Source organism: Salmo salar, chromosome ssa09 (genome assembly GCF_905237065.1).
Source record: "Salmo salar chromosome ssa09, Ssal_v3.1, whole genome shotgun sequence".
In the NCBI taxonomy this organism is placed as follows: domain Eukaryota; kingdom Metazoa; phylum Chordata; class Actinopteri; order Salmoniformes; family Salmonidae; genus Salmo; species Salmo salar.
The window spans coordinates 41837837-41865626 of NC_059450.1; the positions used below are offsets into that span (position 1 = coordinate 41837837).

Below are 27790 nucleotides of genomic sequence, written 5' to 3' on the forward strand. Positions count from 1 at the left end.
GGATGGTGGCAGTCATGTTGGGGTTGGTGGTGATGGTGACGATGGTGGTGATGTTGGGGGTGGGGATGTTGGGGTTGGTGGTGGTGGTGATCATGGGGGAGACGGTGGTGGTGATGATGGAGGTGGTGATGGTGTTGGTGGGGGGGATGGCGGTGATGATGGGTGTGGTAGTGGTGATGATGGGGATGGTGGCGGTGATGATGGGGTGGTGGCGGTGATGATGGGGTTGTGGTGGTGGGGTTGGTATTGGTGGTTGTGTTGGTGGTGGGGTTGGTGGTGGTTGTGATGATGGGGTGGTGGTGGTGGTGATGGTGGTTGTGATGGTAGTGATGATGATTGGGGGGGTGATGGTGGTGATGGTGGTGGGGGTGGTGGTTGTGATGGTGGTAATGATGGGAGTGGTGATGATGGGGGTGGTGATGATGGTGGTGATGGTGATGATGGTATTGGTGGTGATGATGGTGATGGTGGTGATGATGGTGATGGTATTGGTGGTGATGATGGTTAAGGTGATGATGGTGGTGATGATGATGGTATTGGTGGTGATGATGGTGGTGATGATGGTGATGGTGGTGATGATGGTGGTGATGATGGTGAGGATGGTATTGGTGGTAATGATGGTGGTGATGATGGTGATGGTACTGGTGGTGGTGGTGTTGATGGTGGTGGTGGTGATGATGGTATTGGTGGTGATGATGGTGGTGATGGTGGTGGTGATGGTGGTGATATTGGTGGTGGTGATGGTGGTGGTGGTGGTCGTGGTGGTGGTGATGATAATTGGGGTGGTGGTGTGGGGGTGATATAATAGAAAAGCTCAGCCGAAAGGACCAAACACTTACAAGATGAAGTCGTCCTGGCTGGAACGGATCTGGCCCAGAGCAGGGAAGGAGGGCAGGCCAGTGTTGAAGATACCCCTGCAGTGGAACAAATACTGTATCAGTCTCCATCAGGGCTAGGCTACCCATAGAGATCCAATATAAACCAAGATGGCCGTGGTGTAGTCGCCCGGATGACAATTTCCATTCTAGGGTTTTATCTAGTGTTCTGTGAGTCAACCCTACAGGTATGACCAAGGTCTTGGAGTGACACGGCAGGGTTTATTTACAAACGAGCACCATGCACACGTAACTCTGCTAATGACTTACCAACTGAGCTAATTGATCAACATCTGTGATTGGCTAAAATCCACCTAACTGGGCATGCAAGCTCAAGCTAATAACTTCACATTAATTATCTCTAGCACCATATACCCAGTTTCTCCATCGATAAAAAAAAGTGATTGTCTACATTATGTACAAAAAATATGGTAAAAAAAAAAAAAAACGACAAGACTGCGAAACAACATTTTATTTAACAAACTCCCTTGCACTGACTCTACGCACACACACTGGTCTCTACCCATACTATCACACATACTTACATTTTTTTATGTGAATAAGGTCCGAAGCTGCCATGACAGTTAATGGTTGCATCAAAATAGATTCTTAGTCAACTTACCTGGTAAAATAAGGGTAAATAAATTAAATGAAATAATTTCCCCCACTTACAGGTACTTTAAGTTTGTGAGGTCCTTGAATGCCTCTGGGTCAATGTAAGACAGGCTCCTGATACTCCTTATTTCTCTGTGACAAACACACACACACACACACACACACACACACACACACACACACACACACACACACACACACAACATTCACCACATACAGTGCCTTGCAAAAGTATTCACCTCCCTTGGCATTTTTCCTATTATGTTGCCTTACAACCTGGAATTAAAATTGATTTTTGGGGGGGTTTGTATCATTTGATTTACACAACATGCAAACCACTTTGAAGATGGAATATATTTCTTATTGTGAAACAAACAAGACATAAGACAAAGAAACTGAAAACTTGAGCGTTCATAACTATTCACCCTCCAAAGTCAATACTTTGTAGAGACACCTTTTTGCAGCAATTACAGCTACAAGTCTCTTGGGATATATCTCTATCAGCTTGGTACTTCAAGCCACTGGGATTTTGCCCATTCTTCAATTCAAAACTGCTCCAGCTCCTTCAAGTTGGATGAGCTCCTGCTGGTGTACAGCAATCTTTAAGTCATACCACAGATTCTCAATTGGATTGAAGTCTGGGCTTTGACTTGGCCATTCAAGACAATTAAATGTTTCCCCTTAAACCACTCGAGTGTTTCTTTAGCAGTATGCTTAGGGTCATTGTCCTGCTGGAAGGTGAACCTCCGTCCCAGTCTCAAATCTCTGGAAGACTGAAACAGGTTTCCCTCAAGAATTTCCTTGTATTTAGCGCCATCCATCAATCCTTCAATTCTGACCAGTTTCCCAGTCCCTGCCAATGAAAAACATCTCCACAGCATGATGCTGCCACCACCATGCTTCACTGTGGGGATGGTGTTCTCAGGGTGATGAGAGGTGTTGGGTTTGTGCCAGACTTAGTGTTTTCCTTGATGTCCAATAAGCAATTTTTTTGTCTCATCTGACAAGAGTACCTTCTTCCATATGCTGGGGAGTCTTCCACATGCCTTTTGGCGAACACCAAACGTGTTTGCTTATTTTTTTCTTTAAGCAATGGCTTTTTTCTGGCCACTCCTCCCTAAAGCCCAGCCCTGTGGAGTGTACGGCTTAAAGTGGTCCTATGGACAGATACTCCAATCTCCACTGTGGAGCTTTGCAGCTCCTTCAGGGTTATCTTTGGTCTCTTTGTTGCCTCTCTGATTAATGCCCTCCTAGCCTGGTCCATGAGTTTTGGTGGGCGGCCTTCTCTTGGCAGGTTTGTTGCGTCATATTCTTTCCACTTTTTAGTAATGGATTTAATGGTGCTCCGTGGGATTTTCAAAGTTTCTGTTATTTTTTTTATAACCCAACCCTGATCTGTACTTCTCCACAACTTTGTCCCTGACCTGTTTGGAGAGCTCCTTGGTCTTCATGGTGCCGCTTGCTTGGTAGTGTTGCTGACTCTGGGACCTTTCAGAACAGATGTATATATACTGAGATCATGTGACAGATCATGTGACACTTAGATTGCACACAGGTGGACGGTATTTAATTAATTATGTGACTTCTAAAGGTAATTGGTTGCACCAGATCTTATTTAGGGGCTTCATAGCAAAGGGGGTGAATACATACAGAAGCACCACTTTTCCGTTTTTGTTTTTTTATGATTTTTTAAAAAAAAAGTCTTTTTTTCATTTCACTTCACCAATTTTGACTATTTTGTGTATGTCCATTACATGAAATCCAAATAAAAATCAATTTAAATTACAGGTTGTAATGCAACAAAATAGGAAAAACGCCAAGAGGGGTGAATACTTTTGCAAGGCAATGTATGCTGCTGCTATAGCTCAGTCTATTGTCAATCCTGTTGCCACCTATATTTACATATCTTCCTTAATTACCTCGTACCCCTGCACATCAACTCGGCACTAGTACTCCCTGTATACAGTGGTGTAAAGTAATTAAGTAAAAATAATTTCAAGTACTACTTAAGATATTTTTGGGGGTATTTGTACTTTACTATTCATATTTTTTACAACTTTAACTTTTATGTCACTACATTCCTGAAGAAAATAATGTACTTTTTACTACTTACATTTTCCCTGACACGCAAAAGTACTTGTTACATTTTGAAGGTTTAGCAGGACAGGAAAGGGGTCTAATTCACACACGTATCAAGAGAACATCCCTGGTCATCCCTATTGCCTCTGATCTGGCAGACTCACTAAACACATGCTTTGTTTGTAAATTATGTCTGACTGTTGGAGTGTGCCCCTGGCTATCTGTAAATGATGTCTGAGTGTTGTAGTGTTCCCTTGGCTATCTGTAAATAAATAGAAACTAGACAATGGTGCCGTCTGGTTTGTTTAATATAAGGAAGTTGATATGATTTATACTTGTACTTTTACTTTTGATACTTAAGTATATTTAAAACCAAATACTTTTAGACTTTTGACTCATGTAGTATTTTACTGGACGACTTTTACGGTACTTGAGTCATTTTCTATTAAGGTATCTTTACTTTTACTGAAGTATGACAATTGGGTACTTTTTCCACCACTGCATGTATATAGTCATGTTATTACCTCGTACCCCTGCACATTGACTCAGTACTGGTACTCCCTGTATATTACCATGTTATTACCTCATATCCCTGCACATCGACTCGGTACTGGTACTCACTGTATATAGCCATGGTATTACCTCGTATCCCTGCACATTGACTCGCAGTGGTGGAAAAAGTACCCAATTGTCGTACTTGAGTAAACGCAAAGATACCTTGAAGGAAAATGACTCAAGTAAAAGTGAAAGTCACCCAGTAAAATACTACTTTAGAAAAAGTCAAAGTATTTGGTTTTAAATATACTTAATTATCAAATGTAAAAGTATAAATAATTTCTATTTCCTTATATTAAGCAAACCAGACGGCATGAGTTTCTTGTTTTTTTAAATTTACGGATAGCCAGGGACACAGTTCAACAGTCAGACATAATTTACAAACGAAGCATTTGTGTTTAGTGAGTCTGCCAGATCAGAGGCAGTAGGGATGACCAGGGATGTGCTCTTGATAAGTGTGTGAATTAGACAATTTTCCTGTCCTGCTAAGCATTCGTATACCTGCACATCATCTCAGTACTGGTACTCCCTGTATATAGCCATGTTATTACCTGGTACTCCCTGTATATAGCCATGTTATTACCTGGTACTCCCTGTATATAGCCATGTTATTACCTGGTACTCCCTATATATATAGCCATGTTATTACCTGGTACTCCCTGTACATAGCCATGTTATTACCTGGTACTCCCTGTATATAGCCATGTTATTACCTGGTACTTCCTGTATATAACCATGTTATTACCTGGTACTCCCTGTATATAGCCATGTTATTACCTGGTACTCCCTATATATATAGCCATGTTATTACCTGGTACTCCCTGTACATAGCCATGTTATTACCTGGTACTCCCTGTATATAGCCATGTTATTACCTGGTACTTCCTGTATATAGCCATTTTATTTTCGTTATTGTTATTCACTGTGTATTTATTCCTGGTGTTTCTATTTTTATTTGTTTCATCTTTATCTTTAACTCTGCGTTGTTGGAAGGGGACCCGTATTGCCTGACGACTCAAACTGAATTAATCTGCTGCACTATCATCCGCTAAATACTTCAGTCTGAGGCTGACGTCATTTAAGTTGTTTGTGGTGACGTCAGAATAAGGGGCGTTGTACACATAGAATTAGGAATTAGAATACTAATAATGAGTAATTGAATAGGATCTCTATGGTTGTACAAAACAAAGTCATCAGCGATTGGATCATTTCTAACCAATTAGAGTATCAAAGCCAATGACACATTTCTAAAACAGTGTTTCACCCACGTACGTTTTGGCTCTGGCCCATCCCATCGGTTTCTGGGACCAATCAGACGGTCTAGAATGGATTTCCATTCTAGATATTGTCGGGGAGGTACTCAGATCCAGACTCATTGCGGATAAGAAACTAATGTCTGTGAGCGTGGCGTAGGAGTTTGTTTAGCCAGGCAACCGTAAGTAAGCATTTCACTGTGAGTCTACACCTTTTGTTTACAAAGCATGTGACAAATACAATTTGATGTGATTTGATGAAAAGATCCTAAGAAAAGTTACATCTATGATGTCATCAGGAGTACCCCTTTAACGAAAAAAACCTGAAGTAATTGCAGCGTTCCAAGAATTCCTGCACACCACTATAATCAACAATTTGTCATTCAGCCACTTATACTAACCGGTAAATTATATATGATAAAGTATAATTTACTTTATGTATAGAGGTGCTGCCAAGACAACCATGGGACCAGGTAGCTCAGTTGGTAGAGCATGGAGCATGGTGCGCACATGAAAGTAAGTTGCTTGGGATAAAAGTGTCTGCTAAATGGCATAAATGATTAAATAAAATGATTATAAATTAGGTAGCCTAAGTGAAGCCTGAAACTAATGCATCGTCCTCTAAAAGGACAGGAGAATACCAACATGAACAAGACAACACTTCATCGCTGAAAGGGCTCCTGGGAGACATTCACTAAGTGACTGGACCATTGATTATTTTAGCCATAACACAGTTCTCTGCTTCTTCCTTTTCTTGAACACGTGTGGAAGTTTTTACTTGACTTTTATGGAAGCACCTGAGTTTTTACTTGACTTCTATTGTAGCAGAGGTGGTTTGCATCTTTCTTAAGGGGTAATGGACCTTATTCACAGCAGAATGTTCTACCATAAACAGCTGGTGTGGGTAGCTGATAAACGGTTGGGTCTTTTTAAAAACCATCACAGACTACAATGTTTTTTACGAGTATCCAAATACAAATAATAATCGTTGCGGTGTGAAGCGGTTTTCGATCTGCAGGGTTTATGCATGGCAGCACATTGATTCTTACCCCATAAAAAATGATGAACGTCAAACATTTTTTTATGTGAATAAGGTCCGAAGCTGCCATGACAGTTAATGGTTGCATCAAAATAGATTCTTAGTCAACTTACCTGGTAAAATAAGGGTAAATAAATTAAATGAAATAATTTCCCCCACTTACAGGTACTTTAAGTTTGTGAGGTCCTTGAATGCCTCTGGGTCAATGTAAGACAGGCTCCTGATACTCCTTATTTCTCTGTGACAAAACACACACACACACACACACACACACACACACACACACACACACACACACACACACACACACACACACACACACAGCAAATGAATGTGATGCGCACACAATTGAACAACAACCAACACCACATCACACAGTCCAAAATGTCCATAATGTTACTATGTTACCATGTTCTATGTTACCATGTTACCATGTTCTATGTTACCATGGTAACATGGTAACATAGAACATGGTAACGTGGTAACATAGAACATGGTAACATTGAACATAGAACATGGTAACATAGAACATGGTAACAAGGTAACATAGAACATGGTAACATAGAACATGGTAACATAGAACATGGTAACGTGGTAACATAGAACATGGTAACATAGAACATGGTTACATGGTAACATAGAACATGGTAACATGGTAACATTGAACATAGAACATGGTAACATTGCACATGGTAACATAGAACATGGTAACGTGGTAACAAGGAACATGGTTACATGGTAACATAGAACATGGTAACATTGAACATAGAACATGGTAACATTGCACATGGTAACATAGAACATGGTAACATGGTAACATAGAACATGGTAACATAGAACATGGTAACGAGGTAACATAGAACATGGTAACATAGAGCATGGTAACAAAGAACATGGTAACATAGAACATGGTAACATAGAACATGGTAATGTGGTAACATAGAACATGGTAACATAGAACATGGTAACATAGAACATGGTAACGTGGTAACATAGAACATGGTAACATAGAACATGGTAACGTGGTAACATAGAACATGGTAACATAGAACATGGTAACGTGGTAACATAGAACATGGTAACATAGAACATGGTAACATAGAACATGGTTACATGGTAACATAGAACATGGTAACATAGTAACATTGAACATAGAACATGGTAACATTGCACATGGTAACATAGAACATGGTGACATAGAACATGGTAACGTGGTAACATAGAACATGGTTACATGGTAACATAGAACATGGTAACATTGAACATAGAACATGGTAACATTGCACATGGTAACATAGAACATGGTAACATGGTAACATAGAACATGGTAACGAGGTAACATAGAACATGGTAACATAAAACATGGTAACATGGTAACAAAGAACATGGTAACATAGAACATGGTAACATAGAACATGGTAATGTGGTAACATAGAACATGGTAACATAGAACATGGTAACGTGGTAACATAGAACATGGTAACGTGGTAACATAGAACATGGTAACATAGAACATGGCAACGTGGTAACATAGAACATGGTAACATAGAACATGGTAACATAGAACATGGTAATGTGGTAACATAGAACATGTTACCTTGTTACCATGTTCTATGTTACCACGTTACCATGTTCTATTTTACCATGTTCTATGTTACCATGTGCAATGTTACCATGTTCTATGTTCAATGTTACTATGTTACCATGTTCTATGTTACCATGTAACCATGTTCTATGTTACCACATTACCATGTTCTATGTTACCATGTTACATGTTACCATGTGCAATGTTACCATGTGCAATGTTACCATGTTCTATGTTACTATGTTACCATGTTCTATGTTACCATGTAACCATGTTCTATGTTACCACGTTACCATGTACTATGTTACCATGTTCTATGTTACCATGTTACCATGTTCTATGTTACCACGTTACCATGTTCTATGTTACCACGTTCTATGTTACCATGGTCTATGTTACCATGTTACCATGTTCTATGTTACCATGTGCAATGTTACCATGTTCAATGTTACCATGTCGCCATGTTACCATGTTCTATGCTACCATGTTGCCATGTTACCATGTTTTATGTTACCATGTTCTATGTTACCATGTTGCCATGTTACCATTTTCTATGTTACCATGTTGTCATGTTCTATGTTACCATGTTCTATGTTACCTTGTTGCCATGTTACCATGTTCAATGTTACCTTGTTGCCATGTTACCATGTTCAATGTTACCATGTCGCCATGTTACCATGTTCTATGCTACCATGTTGCCATGTTACCATGTTTTATGTTACCATGTTCTATGTTACCATGTTATCATGTCACCATGTTACAATGTTCTATGTTACCATGTAACCACATTTCCATGTTACCATGTTCTATGTTACCATGTTACCATGTCACCATGTTCTATGTTACCATGTTACCATGTTCTATTTGACCATGTTACCATGTTCTATGTGACCATGTTACCATGTTCTATGTTACCATGTGCAATGTTACCATGTTCTATGTTCAATGTTACTATGTTACCATGTACTATGTTACCATGTAACCATGTTCTATGTTACCACGTTACCATGTTCTATGTTACCATGTTACCATGTTACCATGTTCTATGTTACCACGTTACCATGTTCTATGTTACCATGTTACCATGTTCTATGTTACCTTGTTACCATGTTACCATGTTCTATGTTCAATGTTACCATGTTACCATGTTCTATGTTACCATGTTCTATGTTACCATGTTACCATGTTCTATGTTACCTTGTTACCATGTTCTATGTTACCATGTTCTATGTTCAATGTTACCATGTTACCATGTTCTATGTTACCATGTCACCATGTTCTATGTTACCATGTTCTATGTTACCATGTTCTATGTTGCGATGTTACCATGTTCTATGTTGCCTTTTTGCCATGTTCTATGTTACCATGTTCTATGTTACCATGTTACCATGTTGCCATGTTACCAAGTTACCATGTTACCATGTTGCCATGTTACCAAGTTACCATGTTACCATGTTCTATGTTACCATATTACCATGTTGCCATGTTACCATGTTACCATGTTCTATGTTACCATGTTGCCATGTTCTATGTTACCATGTTGCCATGTTGCCATGTTACCATTTTCTATGTTGCCATGTTACCATGTTTTATGTTACCATGTTCTATGTTACCATGTCACCATGTTATCATGTTCTATGTTACCATGTTACCACATTTCCATGTTACCATGTTCTATGTTACCATGTTACCATGTTCTATGTTACCATGTTCTATGTCACCATGTTCTATGTTACCATGTACTATGTTACCATGTCACCCTGTTCTGTGTTACCATGTTCTATTTTACCATGTTCTATGTTACCATGTTCTATGTTACCATGTTAAAATGTTCTATGTTACCATGTTCTATGTTACCATGTTCTATGTTACCATGTTAAAATGTTCTATGTTACCATGTACTATGTTACCATGTCACCCTGTTCTGTGTTACCATGTTCTATTTTACCATGTTCTATGTTACCATGTTCTATGTTACCATGTTAAAATGTTCTATGTTACCATGTTCTATGTTACCATGTCACCATGTTCTATGTTAGCATGTTACCATGTTCTATGTTACCATGTTACTATGTTCTATGTTACCATGTTACCATGTTCTATGTTACCATGTTACCATGTTCTATGTTACCATGTTGCCAGTGCCAAACACATTTCTACCAAACTGGAATGTAATCATAATCACCCAGGAAGAGAAAAGATTGGGTTGGATCAGTAATCCTCGCCCCTGTTTTGGTAAAAAGCTGAAGGATGGGGCTAGAGAAATGTAAACACTCTCAAATTCATAGACAGAGCTACGGATGCAAGGACTGACCATCCATGATATCCAAAGTATAGTTTTAACCATGTTCTGAGGCTATATAGTGTTTGTTTACATTTAATATGTTTACAAACATTGGGGTAAAACAAGCTTCTATTTTGGGTTCTGATGGGGTACAACAGCTGAACTAAGCTCATGAGACATTTATAAGTTATGTTCACTAAGAATCAATGGGTACATATCATTAACTTAGAAGTCAAAAAAAGGATGTAGCAGCTGTATATTGCCTCTTGAGAAGACACATTTCAGTCGAATGTAGTCAGTTGTGCAACTGAGTAGGTATCCCCTTTCCCTTTCCTTAAGCCACAACCCAGAGTCTGTGCATGTCTACCGTGGCTGTCTGGGAGACTGCAACCATTCAAACCACAACAAAAACAGCTATGTACAGGGCCGGACTAACCAAATCTGGGGCCCTGGGCATTAACATTTTAGAACCCCGTACTCTTTAGAACCCCGTACTCTTTAGAACCCTGTACTCTTTAGAACCCCGTACTCTTTAGAACCCCGTAATCTTTAGAACCCCGTACTCTTTAGAACCCCGTACTCTTGGCGGCAGAAAGAAATGTTTGCTGTTTTAAAACTAAATTCCTGCAATTCTACACATTTTGCCTTTGGGCTGAGAGATAAATGTGCTTATATTTCCTGTAGATTTACACATTTCGACATGGCTTATGCCTTTTTCTTATGTTATCTGAGTGACTGAAACATTATAACAAAATCAGTGGATGTCACCTGGGGCCCCGGGGCATGCAATCCGGTCGGTAATCCGGGCCCTGCCTCTGTGCCAGCCGTTGAGAATTCATGTAAATGCATGCATCCAATAATTATTCAGTCTCTCGTTTGGTCATGTAATTTGATATTTCCCCGTCTAAACCTTTTAGGCTAAACAACGATTCAGGCACCTCCTGTTCCAATTCCAAACCACATGGTTGGGCTAAAAGAGCCTCCAATTCCAAACCACATACCGTTGGGCTAAAACACAAACTCTGGATGGTAGATTGGAGGCTCTATATGCGCTGCAACCCTAAACTGAGGTAGATAGATATATGAGATAAGAGAGAGATGGGTTTCCGAAGAAAAAAGAGAGACTGTGGCGGGGCCGCCTAACCTACTGTACTTACATGTGGATAGCCTTGGGCAGCTTGTGAAAGGAATGTCTCTCCAGACTCGTCAGACTTTCATCATCTGAGATGTAACTGATTGGGAAAATATAGAATGGAAATGTAGAACTTTTTCACTGCAAGAACAGATTGGATAGTAGTACATTGTAAACAGCTACATCTATATCCGTCCCTGGCTGTTCCCCTGTAGGCCCTATGGAAGTGTATGGAAGTGAGATAATCAATGACGGGCTGTTCAGTTCTATGATATTATACTTTTACTACTACAGATATAACATAGTAGCATATGTTACAAACAATAACCTACATGTGAGAGATGTTGATCAAGTTGGCGAAGGCATCCTGAGATATGGAGGTCAGTCTTGTCTCCACAAGCCACCTGTTGTGATAATACATCGATAATCTGTTGCATTTGTATAGTGCTTTTCATTTCATTTGTGTTGTGCGTGTAAAGGTATCCATTCTAGTTTTCACATCTCTATAATATCCCTGCAACCCATTATTATACCGCATTAGCTTTTTTTCTTTGTTCTAATTTAGTTATCTGCAAATACAAAGTAACTATTGCCTGACCTGTCACATCCATAGACATTATATAGATAATATAAACATATTCTGGGGCTATGGGATGATGGTTACTGGTCAGTGTAGATCTGCAGAGAGAGAGAGGGATTGTTCTGTCGACATAGTATCCAATAGAAGCTGATTAATAATAATAATAATAATAATAATAGATTATACACATTTACAAGATGAGAATACCTTCTATGTATGTTGGGTAATGATAAAAACAGACAGCTGTGTTAAACCCATGAGATAAGAACCAATACGTAAATATAAACAATTCAAATCACCAGTTGAACAGATTTCTTGAATCCCAGACTGTAGTTTAAAACTAAATCCCACTACCAGGTATTATTCGTCGTATGTCAATTAAGTGAACTTCTCTTTTGCTGAGTTATTCCTTTAAATCAGCATCACTTCGACTGACTGACAGGGCAGGTAAAAAGAAACACTAGAAAGATACGGAAACGAGTGTACTTACAACTCTTTAGTGCTGGGATGGAATGCAGGTAGGACGTCAATTTCGAAGCATGACACTGTTTTCGTAATGTCCCATTTGGTGCAGTCGCAAAAAGTTGGGCAAACGTCGATGTTATCAGTTGTATCGACCGGTGAAGCGATGAAAAGTATAAACATACGAATAATCAGATTCATTTTCAGATATATTACTGAATGGATATCCTCGCTCATTATTTGGTATTGCGTGAAGCCTATGAACGCATATTCGGCACATTAAAGTTTAATTTCCAATGTCAAGGTATATTAAAGTTGTATTCGCCCGTATAGCATCTCATGAAGACATGTACTCCCAAGTTAAATCGATGTCAAATTTGATAGAGATGCGGTATGGGGGCGTTCCGTTCATATGAAACTTGCGTGCGTTGAACATGGCTGAATCACACCGTATGGGGAGGGTGAGTTATTTGTACTTTTCTGTGCGTGGTACTGTAGGTAATTTATTGGGGATATACAGTTCCAATAATATTTTAATATTGGACAGATTGTAGGATCTGGGGACAGGAGATTTGTAGATTTATACGAACCATCCAGGCAAGATTTCCCGATGACGATGCATTGTACAAAATAACGGCTGTAGACGTCACACACGTTTCCCAAAACACCACGTAGTGCACTCGATACAAACTGAAATAAACCTGTGTCGTTACAAGAGCTGTCCAATGCTGACAATGATTCTGGAATAAAGGCTAAAGAGTTATCTGTAGCTCTTTAGAGTATAGCTATTCAAAGTTATCTTTTTTTTTATATTCTTTTTTTTTTTTTACATAGAATAAATGTTCTGTAGCCTGTTATGTATTTGTCTGTACTATATGTTTGCAATGTGCTATGTATTGTAAGTATTTTCTCGTGCTATTTTCTATGCAATGTTTGATTTATGTGAACTCTGAATTTCTTCAGTTTGTGTAAACTGTGAGCAAGAATGAATGAAATCTAAATCGAAAATATCAACATGAGCTAAAACTAGAATATGATGACAACGGTTTTCGTAATTGCTCAACAAATCGTTGTAGCCTAATGGCAGGCAGGAATTGAGCCTCATGTAGGCCTACAGATATTATACAATTGAGTCATACCAAATTATTAAACATGAAGTAGCAAGTTGCGTGTTGCCATGAAACCTAATATGTTGACCTTTAAGCTACTGGTTAGGCTACAGTGAAATGGGTGACCTTTTAGATGATAGTAGCCTATAAGCCCTATAGAAACAAATATTGAAGTGGCTCAGGTGTAGCCGTATGACTTAATACTAGGTTGGTCTATCGATTGCACATACAATATATATATACAAAAGTATGTGGACGTCCCATCAAATTAGTGGATTCGGCTATTTCAGCCACACCCGTTGCTGACAGATGTATAAAATTGAGTACACAGCCATGTAATCTCCATAGTCAAACATTGGCAGTAGAATGGCCTTGAATGAACGAATGAATGAATGAATGAATGAATGAATGAATGAAGAGCTCAGTGAAAGGATGCCACCTTTCCAACGAATCAGTTGGTCAAATTTCTGTCCTGCTAGAGCTGCCCTGGTCAACTGTAAGTGCTGTTATTGTGAAGTGGAAACGTCTAGGAACAACAATGCCTCAGCCACGAAGTGGTAGGCCATACAAGCTAACGGAACGGCACTGCCAACTGCCAAAGAGCATAGCATGTGAAACTCGTCTGTCCTTGGTTGCAATACTCATTTCCGAGTTCCAAACTGTCTTTGAAAGTAATGTCAGAACAAGAACTGTCCGTCGGGAGCTTCATGAAATGGGTTTCCGCACACAAGCCTAAGATCACCATGCGCAATGCCAAGCATTGACTGGAGTGGTGTAAAGCTCCAGGGTCCAAAACATTGGACCCTGGAGCAATGGAAACGCGTACTCTGGAGTGATCTGGCAGTCCCACTGACGAATCTGGGTTTGGTGGATGCCAGCAGAACGCTACCTGCCGGAATGCATAGTGCCAACTGTAAAGTTTGGTGGAGGAGGAATAATGGTCTGGGGCTGTTTTTCATGGTTTGGGCTAGGTCCCTTAGCTCCAGTGAAGGGGAATCTTAACGCTACAGCATACAATGACATCAGCATGACAATTCCCCCGTGCACAACGCAAGGCCCATACAGAAATGGTTTGTCAAGATCAGTGTGGAAGAACTTGACTGGCCTGTCCAGAACCGCATCAAACACGTTTGGGATGAATTGGAATGCTGCCTGCGAGCCAGGCCTAATCGCCAAACATCAGTGCCCAATCTCACTAATGCTCTCGTGGCTGAATGGAAGAAAGTCCCTGCAGCAATGTTCCAACATCTAGTGGAAAGCCTTTCCAGAAGAGTGGAGGCTGTTAAAGCAGCAAAGGGGGGACCAACTCCATATTAATACCCATGATTTTGGAATGAAATGTTTGACGAGCACGTCTCCACATATGTAGTGTATTTGAAAGTGATGTCAATATTTAGCCTAATAATCTAGCTATTATATTTCGGATATTTCGGATTTCCTTTTTTTTTTTTAAATGCATCCTTGCTTTGCTTGTTTATAACATTGCAAAACGTTTAGGCTATTTATATGAAGTCTTCTAGGATCATTGGTCACAAACATCTTCATTCTGTCTTTAGTGTGTAAATTGATGTGGGAGGGCAAACGATGATCTAAGTACACACTTAGCTGTTCTATTAGTGGTCTGAGGCAGGCATAAGGAGAGATTTCAAGTGCAGTGTTAATAAAGATGGTTTTGGGAAATGGCTCGGATAGTTAAAGATGCTCTTATGAAGGTTCTAATGATAAACTTAGAAAGATGCTTTTGGGAAACCGGGCCCAGATATCACGAGGTGACATTCTGTTTTGCCATTGGTTTGTCCCATAGAGGTAGAAAGAGGGCTCCAGGTGCATTTAACACATTTTAGAATAGACCTTGCCATTGAGGGCTTCCACCATTTGAAAGTAGTCAACCCAGTGGGTATTTTTTGGGGTTGGTAGGCATCAGCCAATAATCAGAATACTGTCTCCTGCTTAAATTGGGTTGCCTATTGCCCCGTTAAAGACATTTACAGGCCATCTGCAGTAGCTACATCGATGTTTGGATTCATTATTAATTATATGCACCCATTGATTCTTGAAGAATAAAAAAACATATTTTACCTTAATTTAACAAGGCAAGTCAGTTAAGAAGAAATTCTTATTTTCAATGATGGCCTAGGAACAGTGGTTTAACTGCCGTGTTCATGGACAGAATGACAGATTTTTACCTCGTCAGCTCAGTGATTTGATCTTGCAACCTTTTGGTTACTAGTCCAACACTCTAACCACTAGGCTACCTGCCACCCCAAGAATATAGCCAAGCCTGTGACTGTGAATACTGAGTTTCGCGTTCGCTCCCGCCCAGCCCCTCTGGAAACCCCTTTCTCAAAGCTACAGATCACATTCTGAGCATGTTGTCTCTGCCATGTTGTCTCTGAGCATGTTGTTCCCCTATCTTCACTGGGATTCTCTGCCTCAAACCCTATTACAGTGTTTGGCTTACTGGTGCTCTTCCATGCCGTCCCTAGGAGGGGTGCGTCACTTGAGTGGGTTGAGTCACTGACGTGATCTTCCTGTCCGGGTTGGCACCCCCTCGGGTTCGTACCGTGGGGGAGATCTTCGTGGGCTATACTTGGATTTGTCTCAGGGTAGTAGGTTGGTGGTTGAAGATATCCCTCTAGTGGTGTGGGGGCTGTGCTTTGGCAAAGTGGGTGGGGTTATATCCTGCCTGTTTGGCCCTGTCCGGGTGTATCGTCGGACGGTGCCACAGTGTTTCCCGACCCCTCCTTTCTCAGCCTCCAGTATTTATACTGCAATGGTTTATGTGTCAGGGGGCTAGGGTCAGTCTGTTATATCTGGAGTATTTCTCCCGTCTTATCCGGTGTCCAGTTTGAATTTAAGTATGCTCTCTCTAATTCTTTCTTTCTTTCTGTCTTTCTTTCATTCTTTCTTTCCTTCTTTCTTTCTTTCTTTCTTGGAGGACATGAGCACTAGGACAATGCCTCAGGACTACCTGGCCTGAGGACTCGTTGCTGTCCCCAGTCCACCTGGTTGTGCTCCAGTTTCAACTCTTCTGCCTGCGGCTATGGAATCCTGACCTGTTCACCGGACTTGCTACCTGTCCCAGACCTTCTGTGTTCAACTCTCTAGAGACAGCAGGAGCGGTAGAGATACTCTGAATGATTGGCTATGAAAAGCCAACTGACATTTACTCCTAAGGTGCTGACCTGTTGCACCCTCTACAACCACTGTGATAATTATTATTTTATCCTGCTGGTCATCTATGAACATTTGAACATCTTGGCCATGTTCTGTTATAATCTCCACCCGGCACAGTGAGAAGTGGACTGGCCACCCCGCATAGCCTGGTTCCTCTAGATTTTTTCCTAGGTTCCGGCCTTTCTAAGGAGTTTTTCCGAGACACCGTGCTTCTACACCTGCATTGCTTGCTGTTTGGGGTTTTAGGCTGGGTTTCTGTACAGCACTTTGTGACATCAGCTGATGTAAGAACATTTACATTTACGTCATTTAGCAGACGCTCTTATCCAGAGCGACTTACAAATTGGTGCATTCACCTTATGATATCCAGTGGAACAACCACTTTACAATAGTACATCTATATCTTTTTTTTTTTGGGGGGGGGGGAGGTTAGAAGGATTACTTTATCCTATCCCAGGTATTCCTTAAAGAGGTGGGGTTTCAGGTGTCTACGGAAGGTGGTGATTGACTCCACTGTCCTGGCGTCGTGAGGGAGCTTGTTCCACCATTGGGGTGCCAGAGCAGCGAACCGTTTTGACTGGGCTGAGCGGGAACTGTGCTTCCGCAGAGGTAGGGGGGCCAGCAAGCCAGAGGTGGATGAACGCAGTGCCCTTGTTTGGGTGTAGGGCCTGATCAGGATCGGGCAGGGTCGTACTCTGCGAATGTTGTATAGCATGAACATACAGGATCGGGACACCGCCTTGATGTTAGCGGAGAACGACAGGGTGTTGTCCAGGGTGACGCCGAGGCTCTTAGCACTCTGGGAGGAGGACACAATGGAGTTGTCCACCGTGATGGCGAGATCATGGAAAGGGCAGTCCTTCCCCGGGAGGAAGAGCAGCTCCGTCTTGCCGAGGTTCAGCTTGAGGTGGTGATCCGTCATCCACACTGATATGTCTGCCAGACATGCAGAGATGCGATTCGCCACCTGGTTATCAGAAGGGGGAAAGGAGAAGATTAATTGTGTGTTGTCTGCGTAGCAATGATAGGAGAGACCATGTGAGGATATGACAGAGCCAAGTGACTTGGTGTATAGCGAGAATAGGAGAGGGCCTAGAACTGAGCCCTGGGGGACACCAGTGCTGAGAGCACGTGGTGCGGAGACGGATTCTCGCCACGCCACCTGGTAGGAGCGACCTGTCAGGTGGGACGCAATCCAAGAGTGAGCCGCGCCGGAGATACCCAACTCGGAGAGGGTGGAGAGGAGGATCTGATGGTTCACAGTATCAAAGGCAGCAGATAGGTCTAGAAGGATGAGAGCAGAGGAGAGAGAGTTAGCTTTAGCAGTGCGGAGAGCCACCGTGACACAGAGAAGAGCAGTCTCAGTTGAATGACCAGCCTTGAAACCTGACTGATTTGGATCGAGAAGGTCATTCTGAGAGAGATAGCAGGAGAGCTGGCCAAGGATGGCACGTTCAAGAGTTTTGGAGAGAAAAGAAAGAAGGGATACTGGTCTGTAGTTGTTGACATCGGAGGGATCGAGTGTAGGTTTTTTGAGAAGGGGTGCAACTCTCGCTCTCTTGAAGACGGAAGGGACGTAGCCAGCAGTCAAGGATGAGTTGATAAGCGAGGTGAGGTAAGGGAGAAGGTCTCCGGAAATGGTCTGGAGAAGAGAGGAGGGGATAGGGTCAAGCGGGCAGGTTGTTGGGTGGCCGGCCGTCACAAGACGCAAGATTTCATCTTTAGAGAGAGGGGAGAAAGAGGTCAAAGCATAGGGTAGGGCAATGTGAGCAGGACCAGCAGTGTCGTTTGACTTAACAAACGAGGATTGGATGTCATTGACCTTCTTTTCAAAATGGTTGACGAAGTCATCCGCAGAGAGGGAGGAGGGGGGAGGGGGATGAGGATTCAGGAGGGAGGAGAAGGTGGCAAAGAGCTTCCTAGGGTTAGAGGCAGATGCTTGGAAGTTAGAGTGGTAGAAAGTGGCTTTAGCAGCAGAAACAGAGGAGGAAAATGTAGAGAGGGAGTGAAAAGATGCCATGTCCGCAGGGAGGCTGGTTTTCCTCCATTTCCGCTCGGCTGCCCGGAGCCCTGTTCTGTGAGCTCGCAATGAGTCGTCAAGCCACGGAGCAGGAGGGGAGGACCGAGCCGGTCGGGAGGATAGGGGACATAGAGAGTCAAAGGATGCAGAAAGGGAAGAGAGGAGGGTTAAGGAGGCAGAATCAGGAGATTGGTTGGAGAAGGATTGAGCAGAGGGAAGAGATGATAGGATGGAAGAGGAGAGAGTAGCAGGAGAGAGAGAGCGAAGGTTGCGACGGCGCAATACCATCTGAGTAGGGGCAGAGTGAGTAGTGTTGGAGGAGAGCGAGAGGGAAAAGGATACAAGGTAGTGATCGGAGACTTGGAGGGGAGTTGCAGTGAGATTAGTAGAAGAACAGCATCTAGTGAAAATGAGGTCAAGCGTATTGCCTGCCTTGTGAGTAGGGGGGGACGGTGAGAGGGTGAGGTCAAAAGAGGAGAGGAGTGGAAAGAAGGAGGCAGAGAGAAATGAGTCAAAGGTAGATGTAGGGAGGTTAAAGTCACCCAGAACTGTGAGGGGTGAGCCATCCTCAGGAAAGGAACTTATCAAGGCGTCAAGCTCGTTGATGAACTCTCCAAGGGAACCTGGAGGGCGATAAATGGTAAGGATGTTAAGCTTGAATGGGCTAGTGATTGTGACAACATGGAATTCAAAGGAGGAGATAGACAGATGGGTCAGGGGAGAAAGAGAGAATGTCCACTTGGGAGAGATGAGGATTCCAGTGCCACCACCCCGCTGACCAGATGCTCTCGGAGTGTGCGAGAACACGTGGTCAGACGAGGAGAGAGCAGTAGGAGTAGCAGTGTTTTCTGTGGTAAATCATGTCAGCGCCAAGCGTCAGCGCCAAGAAGTCGAGGGACTGGAGTGTAGCATAGGCTGAGATGAACTCTGCCTTGTTGGCCGCAGACCGGCAGTTCCAGAGGCTGGAACTCCACGTGGGTCGTGCGCACTGGGACCACCAGGTTAGAGTGGCAGCGGCCACGCGATGTGAAGCGTTTGTATGGCCTGTGCAGAGAGGAGAGAACAGGGATAGACCGACACATAGTTGATAGGCTACAGGAGAGGCTACGCTAATGCAAAGGAGATTGGCATGAAAAATTAACTAAACAACTGGGGAAGCGAGAGAGCAGGGCCTCCTTCACTAACAATTCACTGAAACACTAAAACGCTAGAATATAACTTTTCTAGCTACCACTAGAAATGAAAATGTATGTAAACTACAGTGGATCAATGTTTCCAGGAATAGGCTCAAACTTAGTTTATTCCGCTAGATAACTTGGTACAGTATTCTTCCGTGAAAACCCACCTAGTGCACCGTGTCCTATGACGCCGTATCTAACTAGCTAACTAGCATGCTAGCATCCTATAACACACGGTTAGCACCAATACTTGGTAACAACAAGCTACCAATGGATCATTCGTGTCCGTGTCTAGTTCATAACGCAGAAGTAATTAAACGTTGGCTAGCTAACACAAAGTCAGTCCTGCTAGCTTCACAAGTGGACTACACATCTCGAATGTTCAGAAAGTTAAGCTTACGTTGCAAAAATCTTATTGACTAAAAATGATACAGCTAGCTGGTAGGGTTAGCTAGTTAGCAGTGGGGGTGTTGTAGACTATGTTAGAAAATGTAGCTGGCTAGCTAACCTCGATAGTTACTCTGTACTACGCCTTTATCTTGATACAAAGACAACTATATAGCTAGCTAACATTACACTAGTCAAATCGTTCCGTTGTAATGTATATAGTTTCTACAGTACTGCTAATTGGTAAAGTTGGCTAGCTAGCAGTGGCTGTGGTGTTGTGGTGTTGACGCCGTTTGGAAAACGGTGCGAACGAACGAATATAGCTGGCTAGCTAACCTTGTTAGTTCCTCAGAGCTACACCTTTATCCTTGATACAAAGACAGCAGATACAACTATGTAGCTAGCTAACAATACACTAATCAAATCGTTCCAATGTAATGTAATGAAATGTAATATTACCCGCGGAGCGAGGTGCAGCGAGGTGCAGCACGACCACTCGCTCCAGCATACGTTTTTATGGGCTTTACAAAGAAGGCCTTTACAAATACATTTGATTTGATTTGATGTTATTTTACACAGACATTTTCTTCTATGTAGCTGCTGCTCACACTCCACCTCCATCACTTTTCCCTCTTTACTCACCCTCTTCTGAGGTGGTGGAAAAAGTACCCAACTGTTATACTTGAGTAAAAGTAAAGATACCCTAATAGAATATGACTCAAGTAAATGTGAAAGTCACCCAGTAAAATACTATTTGAGTAGAAGTCTAAATTATTTGTTTTTTAAATATACTTAAGTATCAAAAATAAATGTAATTGCTAAAAGATACTTAAGAATCAAAAGTACAACTATACAAGTACAAATCGAAAACCATCAAGCGCTATGAAGAAACTGGCTCTCATGAGGACCGCCACAGGAAAGGAAGACCCAGAGTTACCTCTGCTGCAGAGGATAAGTTCATTAGAGTTAACTGCACCTCAGATTTCAGCCCAAATACATGCTTCACAGAGTTCAAGTAACATACACATCTCAACATTAACTGTTCAGAGGAGACTGGGTGAATCAGGCCTTCATGGTTGAATTGCTGCAACGAAATCACTACCAAAGGACACCAATAAGAAGAAGAGACTTGCTTTGTCTAAGAAACACGAGAAATAGACATTCGGCCGGTGGAAATATGTCCTTTGGTCTGATGATTCCAAATTTGAGATTTTTGTGAGATGCAGAGTAGATGAACGGATGATTTCTGCATTTGTGGTTTCCATGTGAAGCATGGAGGAGGTGGTGTGATGGTGTGGGGGTGCTTTGCTGGTGACACTGTCAGTGATTTATTTAGAATTCAAGGCACACTTAACCAGCATGGCTACCACAGCATTCTGCAGCAATACCCCATCCCATCTGGTTTGCACTTAGGGGGACTATCATTTGTTTTTCAACAGGACAATGACCCAAAACACACCTCCAGGCTGTGTAAGGCTGTTTGACCAAGAAGGAGAGTGATGGGGTGCTGCATCAGATGACCTGGCCTCCACAATCACCAGAATTCAACCTAATTGAGATGGTTTGGGATGAGTTGGACCACACAGTGAAGGAAAAGCAGCCAACAAGCACTTAACGTATCTGGGAACTTCTTCAAGACTGTTGGGAAAGCATTCCAGGTGACTACCTCATGAATCTAGTTGAGAGAGTGTGCAAAGCTGTTATCAAGGCAAAGGGTGGCTACTTTGAAGAATCTCAAATATAATATATATTTTGATTTGTTTAACACTTTTTTGGTTACTACATGATTCCATATGTGTTATTTCATAGTTTTGATTTCTTCACTATTATTCTTCAATGTAGAATATAGTAAAAATAAAGAAAAACCCAGGAATGAGTAGGTGTGTCCAAACTTTTGACTGGTATTGTATATATTTAAAACATCTGTGACGTGGGACAAGAATAGAGGAACAATGACATTTTCAAGAACAATAAGCGTTCCTAGTTGGTGTTCACAATCTCTGTCCAGAAGGTCCAGAAAGGGACCCACAATCTTGACAAATATGCTGGAGGTGTTAGTTCTCGAGGAGTTAGTCCTGGAGGAGTTAATCTGCTGGAGGAGTTAGTCCTGGAGGAGTTAGTCCTGGAAGAGTTAATCTGCTGGAGGAGTTAGTCCTGGAAGAGTTAATCTGCTGGAGGAGTTAGTCCTGGAGGAGCTAGTCCTGGAAGAGTTAATCTGCTGGAGGAGTTAGTCCTGGAGGAGTTAGTCCTGGAAGAGTTAATCTGCTGGAGGATTTAGTCCTGGAGGAGTTAGTCCTGGAGGAGTTAATCTGCTGGAGGAGTTAGTCCTGGAGGAGTTAATCTGCTGGAGGAGTTAATCTGCTGGAGGAGTTAGTCCTGGAGTAGTTAATCTGCTGGAGGAGTTAATCTGCTGGAGGAGTTAGTCCTGGAGGAGTTAATCTGCTGGAGGAGTTAGTCCTGGAGGAGTTAATCTGCTGGATGAGTTAGTCCTGGAGGAGTTAGTCCTGGAGGAGTTAATCTGCTGGAGGAGTTAGTCCTGGAGGAGTTAATCTGATGAAGGAGTTAGTCCTGGAGGAGTTAGTCCTGGATGAGTTAATCTGCCGGAGGAGTTAGTCCTGGAGGAGTTAGTGCTGGAGGAGTTAATCTGCTGGAGGAGTTTCTGCTAGCCATCTACAGAAGCAAGGGGGGGTGGCTGACTTCCATTCTGTGAGGATTTTGTTTTTTTCAGACACCATTCCAAACATCAGAGCTTGTTGTTCTTCGTAGGACGATCTTAGAACAGACTCTGAGCAGCCAAAGAGAGCAAGTTCTGGGTCAGGTTCAAATGGCCCTCTTATATATCTTTGAATTCCATTCAAAGGTGTTCCTCTGAGAAATGATTAAGTAGGGGGCAGAGCCAAAAAAGTTCTGAGTGAACCCTCTGAGGGTTTACATCTGTCACACAGTGGGGAGACCTGGGGGTAAAGTATATTTCATTTGGTTTTGGAGTAATGAAGTCTATGCATGACTTTGTGTTCTATCAATTAATATATGGCATTGATGGAACAGGAGTGAATTCTAGATAGGGCTTCTCCCTATAGATCATCGGATATGTCTATTTGTAACTCTTTACCCCAGGTGTCCCTGACTAGTAGAGGTCTCTGTGTAGTTGGAGAAAAAGGAGACAAACTGTGAGATGAGGTGTTTTGAGTTGGGAGAGTGCTGTAGAGATCATTAAACTAATGTTATATAGGGAGGGTATCAACATTTAGAATTTTCCCTTTGATATAGTGTCTGACTTCTAAATAATATGAAAAATGTGAATGGGAGAATTTGAATTTATTGATTAATTGGATGAATGGTGCTAATTGCTTAACTATGTATAAGTCTTCAGTTGCGGCCAGTCCCTTCTCCCTCCATTCAACAAACACCCAGACCGAGATGGAGAAAAATAATGATTAAAGCATATCGGGGATTAAAGCATATCGGGGATTAAAACACATCGGGGATTAAATCACATCGGGGATTAAATCACATCAGGGATTAAAGCATATCGGGGATTAAATCACATCGGGGATTAAAGCATATCGGGGATTAAAGCATATCTGGGATTAAAACATATCTGGTTTTAAAGCATATTGGGGATTAAAGTGTATCAGGGATTAAAGCATATCGGGGATTAAAGCATATCGGAGATTAAAGCATATCGGGGATTAAAGCATATCGGGGATTAAAGCATATCAGGGATTAAAGCATATCGGGGTATCAGGCACCTTATAAACATGCTAAATCTGGTTTAAAACATATATTTTTTAAATTCTCCAACCAAGTTGTTGCTCAGTTTGTTTGGGCACTGCTTTGGAGAAAAGCATGGTTAGAAGAGAGGAATTTGTTACAGACCTGACTTCCATATTTAGCCACAGGGGAGAAACCGTGTCCAATTTATCAGGGAAAGCCAGTTGCCAGTATGCTAATGCCCTGGCATTTGCCGTCTCCAGTAATAATGCCTAAAGATGGGTAGGCCTAAACCGACACTTTCCTTGGGCATTTGCAAGTGGGCTTTACAAATACGATGGGTTTGAAGATTCTGCCAAAGAAAAAGGAACCTGGGAAGATAAACCATTTGTTATTGTATTAATGCACCCCATCATAGAAAGAAAGAGGGAATACTCTCCAGTTCTCTAAGTTTTGTTTTAACTCACTGTAGTTAAACTTGAAGATGAGCTTTGGATTTCTAGGTATTTTTAGTCCCAGGTAAGTCATGCACATCTTTAAATGGTATCCTCTCTAGATGCAATAGTATCTGAGATACACATGTGATCACTTTTTCCCCAACTGATTGAATAGCCAGATAGTTTGCCAAATGAATTGATTAAGTCTGGTAGGCTAGGGACAGAGGCTACTGAGGTATAGAAGCACATTGTCTGCATATAATGAAATGTGGCTTTCTATGTTTCTTTAAGGCCTTGGATATTAGGATGATCCCTTATTTGTATCTCCAGGGGTTGAAGGACGACAGCAAAGAACAAAGGACTGGATAGATCTGCAGGACAGATCTGTGTAGTTCAAGGGGACTGGATTTGTCGCTGATGGTCAGAATAGAGGAAGTTGGGTAGGCATAGAGCATTTTGACCCAGGCGATAAATTAGTCGCCAAATCCAAACCAAGTGAGTGCTTCGAACATGTATCACCATTCTATTTGGTAAAACTCTTTTTTGACCATCTAGCGATATAATAGCCACCTTGGAACCTTTCCCATGATTTGCATATAGAATGTTCAGCAGCCTGCGCACATTAGAAAAAGAGAACCTGCCGGGGATAAAGCCTGTCTGATCCGGATGAATAGTGGTTGTTACAGGTTTGTTCATCCTATTAGCAAGCACTTTGGTGATTCTTTTAGTATCGAAATTAAGCAATGCTATTGGTCTATAATTTGCGGTATCTGTTACTTCTCTGCCTTTTTTTTATCATAAGGCAAATATTGGCTTCATGCAATGATTTCGGCAAAATATAATTTTCTGTTGAATCAGTGATCATCCTGAGTAAGAAGGGAGCGAGAGCTTCACTGAAGGTTTTCTAAAAATCACAGCTGAAACCATCAGGGCCTGCAGCTTTTCCAGGTGGCAAAGCTTTTACTGCCTCAATTATTTCCTTTGTTGTGAAATTTGAGTTCAATTCTTTTTTGGCACGATCATCAAGTTTTGGCAGGCTGAGGGAGTCAAAGAAGGCTGATACATCAGAACCAGAAGCATCGGATCAGAACCAGAAGCATTGGATCAGAACCAGAATCATCGGATCAGAACCACCAGAAGCATCGGATCAGAACCAGAACCATTGGATCTGGAAGACAATAACTATGAGTACAATTCTTTGAAGCAGTTGTTTAGGCAGCCTATTGGTTAGAGTGTTGGACTTGTAACCAAAAGGCTTCAAGATTGAATCCCTTAGCTGACAAGGTAAAAATCTGTTGTTCTACCCCTGAACAAAGCAGTTAACCCACTGTTCCTAGGCTGTCATTGAAAATAATAATTTGTTCTTAATTGACTTGCCTAGTTAAATAAAGGTAAAAATTAAAACGTCTCTGTAGGATCTGTCAGCAAGGTGCTGGCCTTAGACAGGACATGCTGGATTGCTCTATTTGCCTGCTCCCTTTACTTGTCTAGCCTAAAACCTTTCCGGGTTGTCCCCTTGTTCAAATCGTTTCTGTCTCAGCTTTAAATAGGAGGTTACTGACCTGAGAACCAAGAATAGAATTGTATTCATATTTCAATTTCAAAATATTGTTGTAGTCAACCTGAGAGTGTGAAGTTCTGTATGTCTCCTCCGAAGCTGGGAGCTTTTTTTCCTATCTTATCCAGTTGCATGCGATTCCATTTTTTTTTTAATGGCAGACTCATATGAAATAATATGACCTCTCATAACCACTTTAAAGTTTCCCACAGTGTTGAATCAGATACCACTCCTGTGTCATTAGTCTCGAGGAACTCATTCAGCTTGGCTGTCATGCAGTCATTGAATGCTTGGTCTGTGAGCAAGGAGGGGTTGAAACACCAACTGTAGTTCTGTTTTGGTAAAGAAACATTTAGGGACAGCATAATTGGACTGTGATCAGTTATTAAGGTGCTGTGGTATTTCGAATTGAGCACATTGGGTATCAATTTGGAATCTATTAGGAAGAAGACGATTCCAGAATAAGACATGTGAACATGACAGTAGAATGAGTAGTCTTTGTCTGTGGGATGTTGCAGTCTCCAGATGTCCACTAGATTCCTGGATTTGATTAGATTATTCAGAACCTGGACAGAGGTGATATTTGGTGCAGTATGTGTGGACAGTCTGTCAAGATACGGATCAAGGTAACAATTAAAATCGACTCTGATTATTAGATTAGTGCTACTCTGATCTGGGAGTCAATCAAGAACATTATTAAAGAAATATGGGTCATCAATGTTTGGGCCATAGACGTTCAATAGTGTGATAGGGAAAGAGTTAATGTTCCCTGATACTATGATGTACCTCCCACCCCCCCAACTGTTTCCCCGGAGAAACCCGGCTTCCCCACTGCTTACCCTAGAGAAACCCGCACTCCCCACTACTTACCCTAGAGAAACCCGCCTTCCCCACTACTTACCCTAGAGAAACCCACCCTCCCCACTGCTTACCCTAGAGAAACCCGCCTTCCCCACTGCTTACCCTAGAGAAACCCGCCTTCCCCACTGCTTACCCTAGAGAAACCCGCCCTCCCCACTACTTACCCTAGAGAAACCCGCCCTCCCCACTACTTACCCTAGAGAAACCCACCCTCCCCACTGCTTACCCTAGAGAAACCCACCCTCCCCACTGCTTACCCTAGAGAAACCCGCCCTCCCCACTACTTACCCTAGAGAAACCCGCCCTCCTCACTACTTACCCTAGAGAAACCCACCTTCCCCACTACTTACCCTAGAGAAACCCACCCTCCCCACTACTTACCCTAGAGCAACCCGCCCTCCCCACTACTTACCCTAGAGAAACCCGCCCTCCCATCTACTTACCCTAGAGAAACCCGCCTTCCCCACTGCTTACCCTAGAGAAACCCACCCTCCCCACTACTTACCCTAGAGAAACCCGCCCTCCCCACTACTTACCCTAGAGAAACCCGCCTTCCCCACTACTTACCCTAGAGAAACCCGCCTTCCCCACTGTTTACCCTAGAGAAACCCGCCCTCCCCACTGCTTACCCTAGAGAAACCCGCCTTCCCCACTGCTTACCCTAGAGAAACCCGCCTTCCCCACTGCTTACCCTAGAGAAACCCGCCGTCCCCACTGCTTACCCTAGAGAAACCCGCCCTCCCCACTGCTTACCCTAGAGAAACCCACCCTCCCCACTACTTACCCTATAGAAACCCGCCTTCCCCACTACTTACCCTAGAGAAACCCGCCTTCCCCACTGTTTACCCTAGAGAAACCCGCCCTCCCCACTGCTTACCCTAGAGAAACCC

General features: G+C 42.3%; 1 protein-coding gene across 1 annotated transcript in view; it reads right to left on the minus strand.

Annotated features, from left to right (window-relative positions):
* LOC106575145 (thyrotropin receptor) overlaps window positions 1-13134 on the minus strand; it is a 36704-nt gene extending 23570 nt beyond the window's left edge. Inside the window, exons 1-5 of the mRNA XM_045723680.1 lie at window positions 12488-13134; window positions 11750-11821; window positions 11443-11517; window positions 6580-6654; window positions 840-914 (exon numbers count right to left, since the gene is read on the minus strand). Coding sequence (XP_045579636.1) covers window positions 840-914; window positions 6580-6654; window positions 11443-11517; window positions 11750-11821; window positions 12488-12696 — 506 coding nt within the window. The 5' untranslated portion in view covers window positions 12697-13134. The remainder of the gene's footprint in view (window positions 1-839; window positions 915-6579; window positions 6655-11442; window positions 11518-11749; window positions 11822-12487) is intronic.
* Between the last annotated feature and the right edge of the window lie 14656 nt (window positions 13135-27790).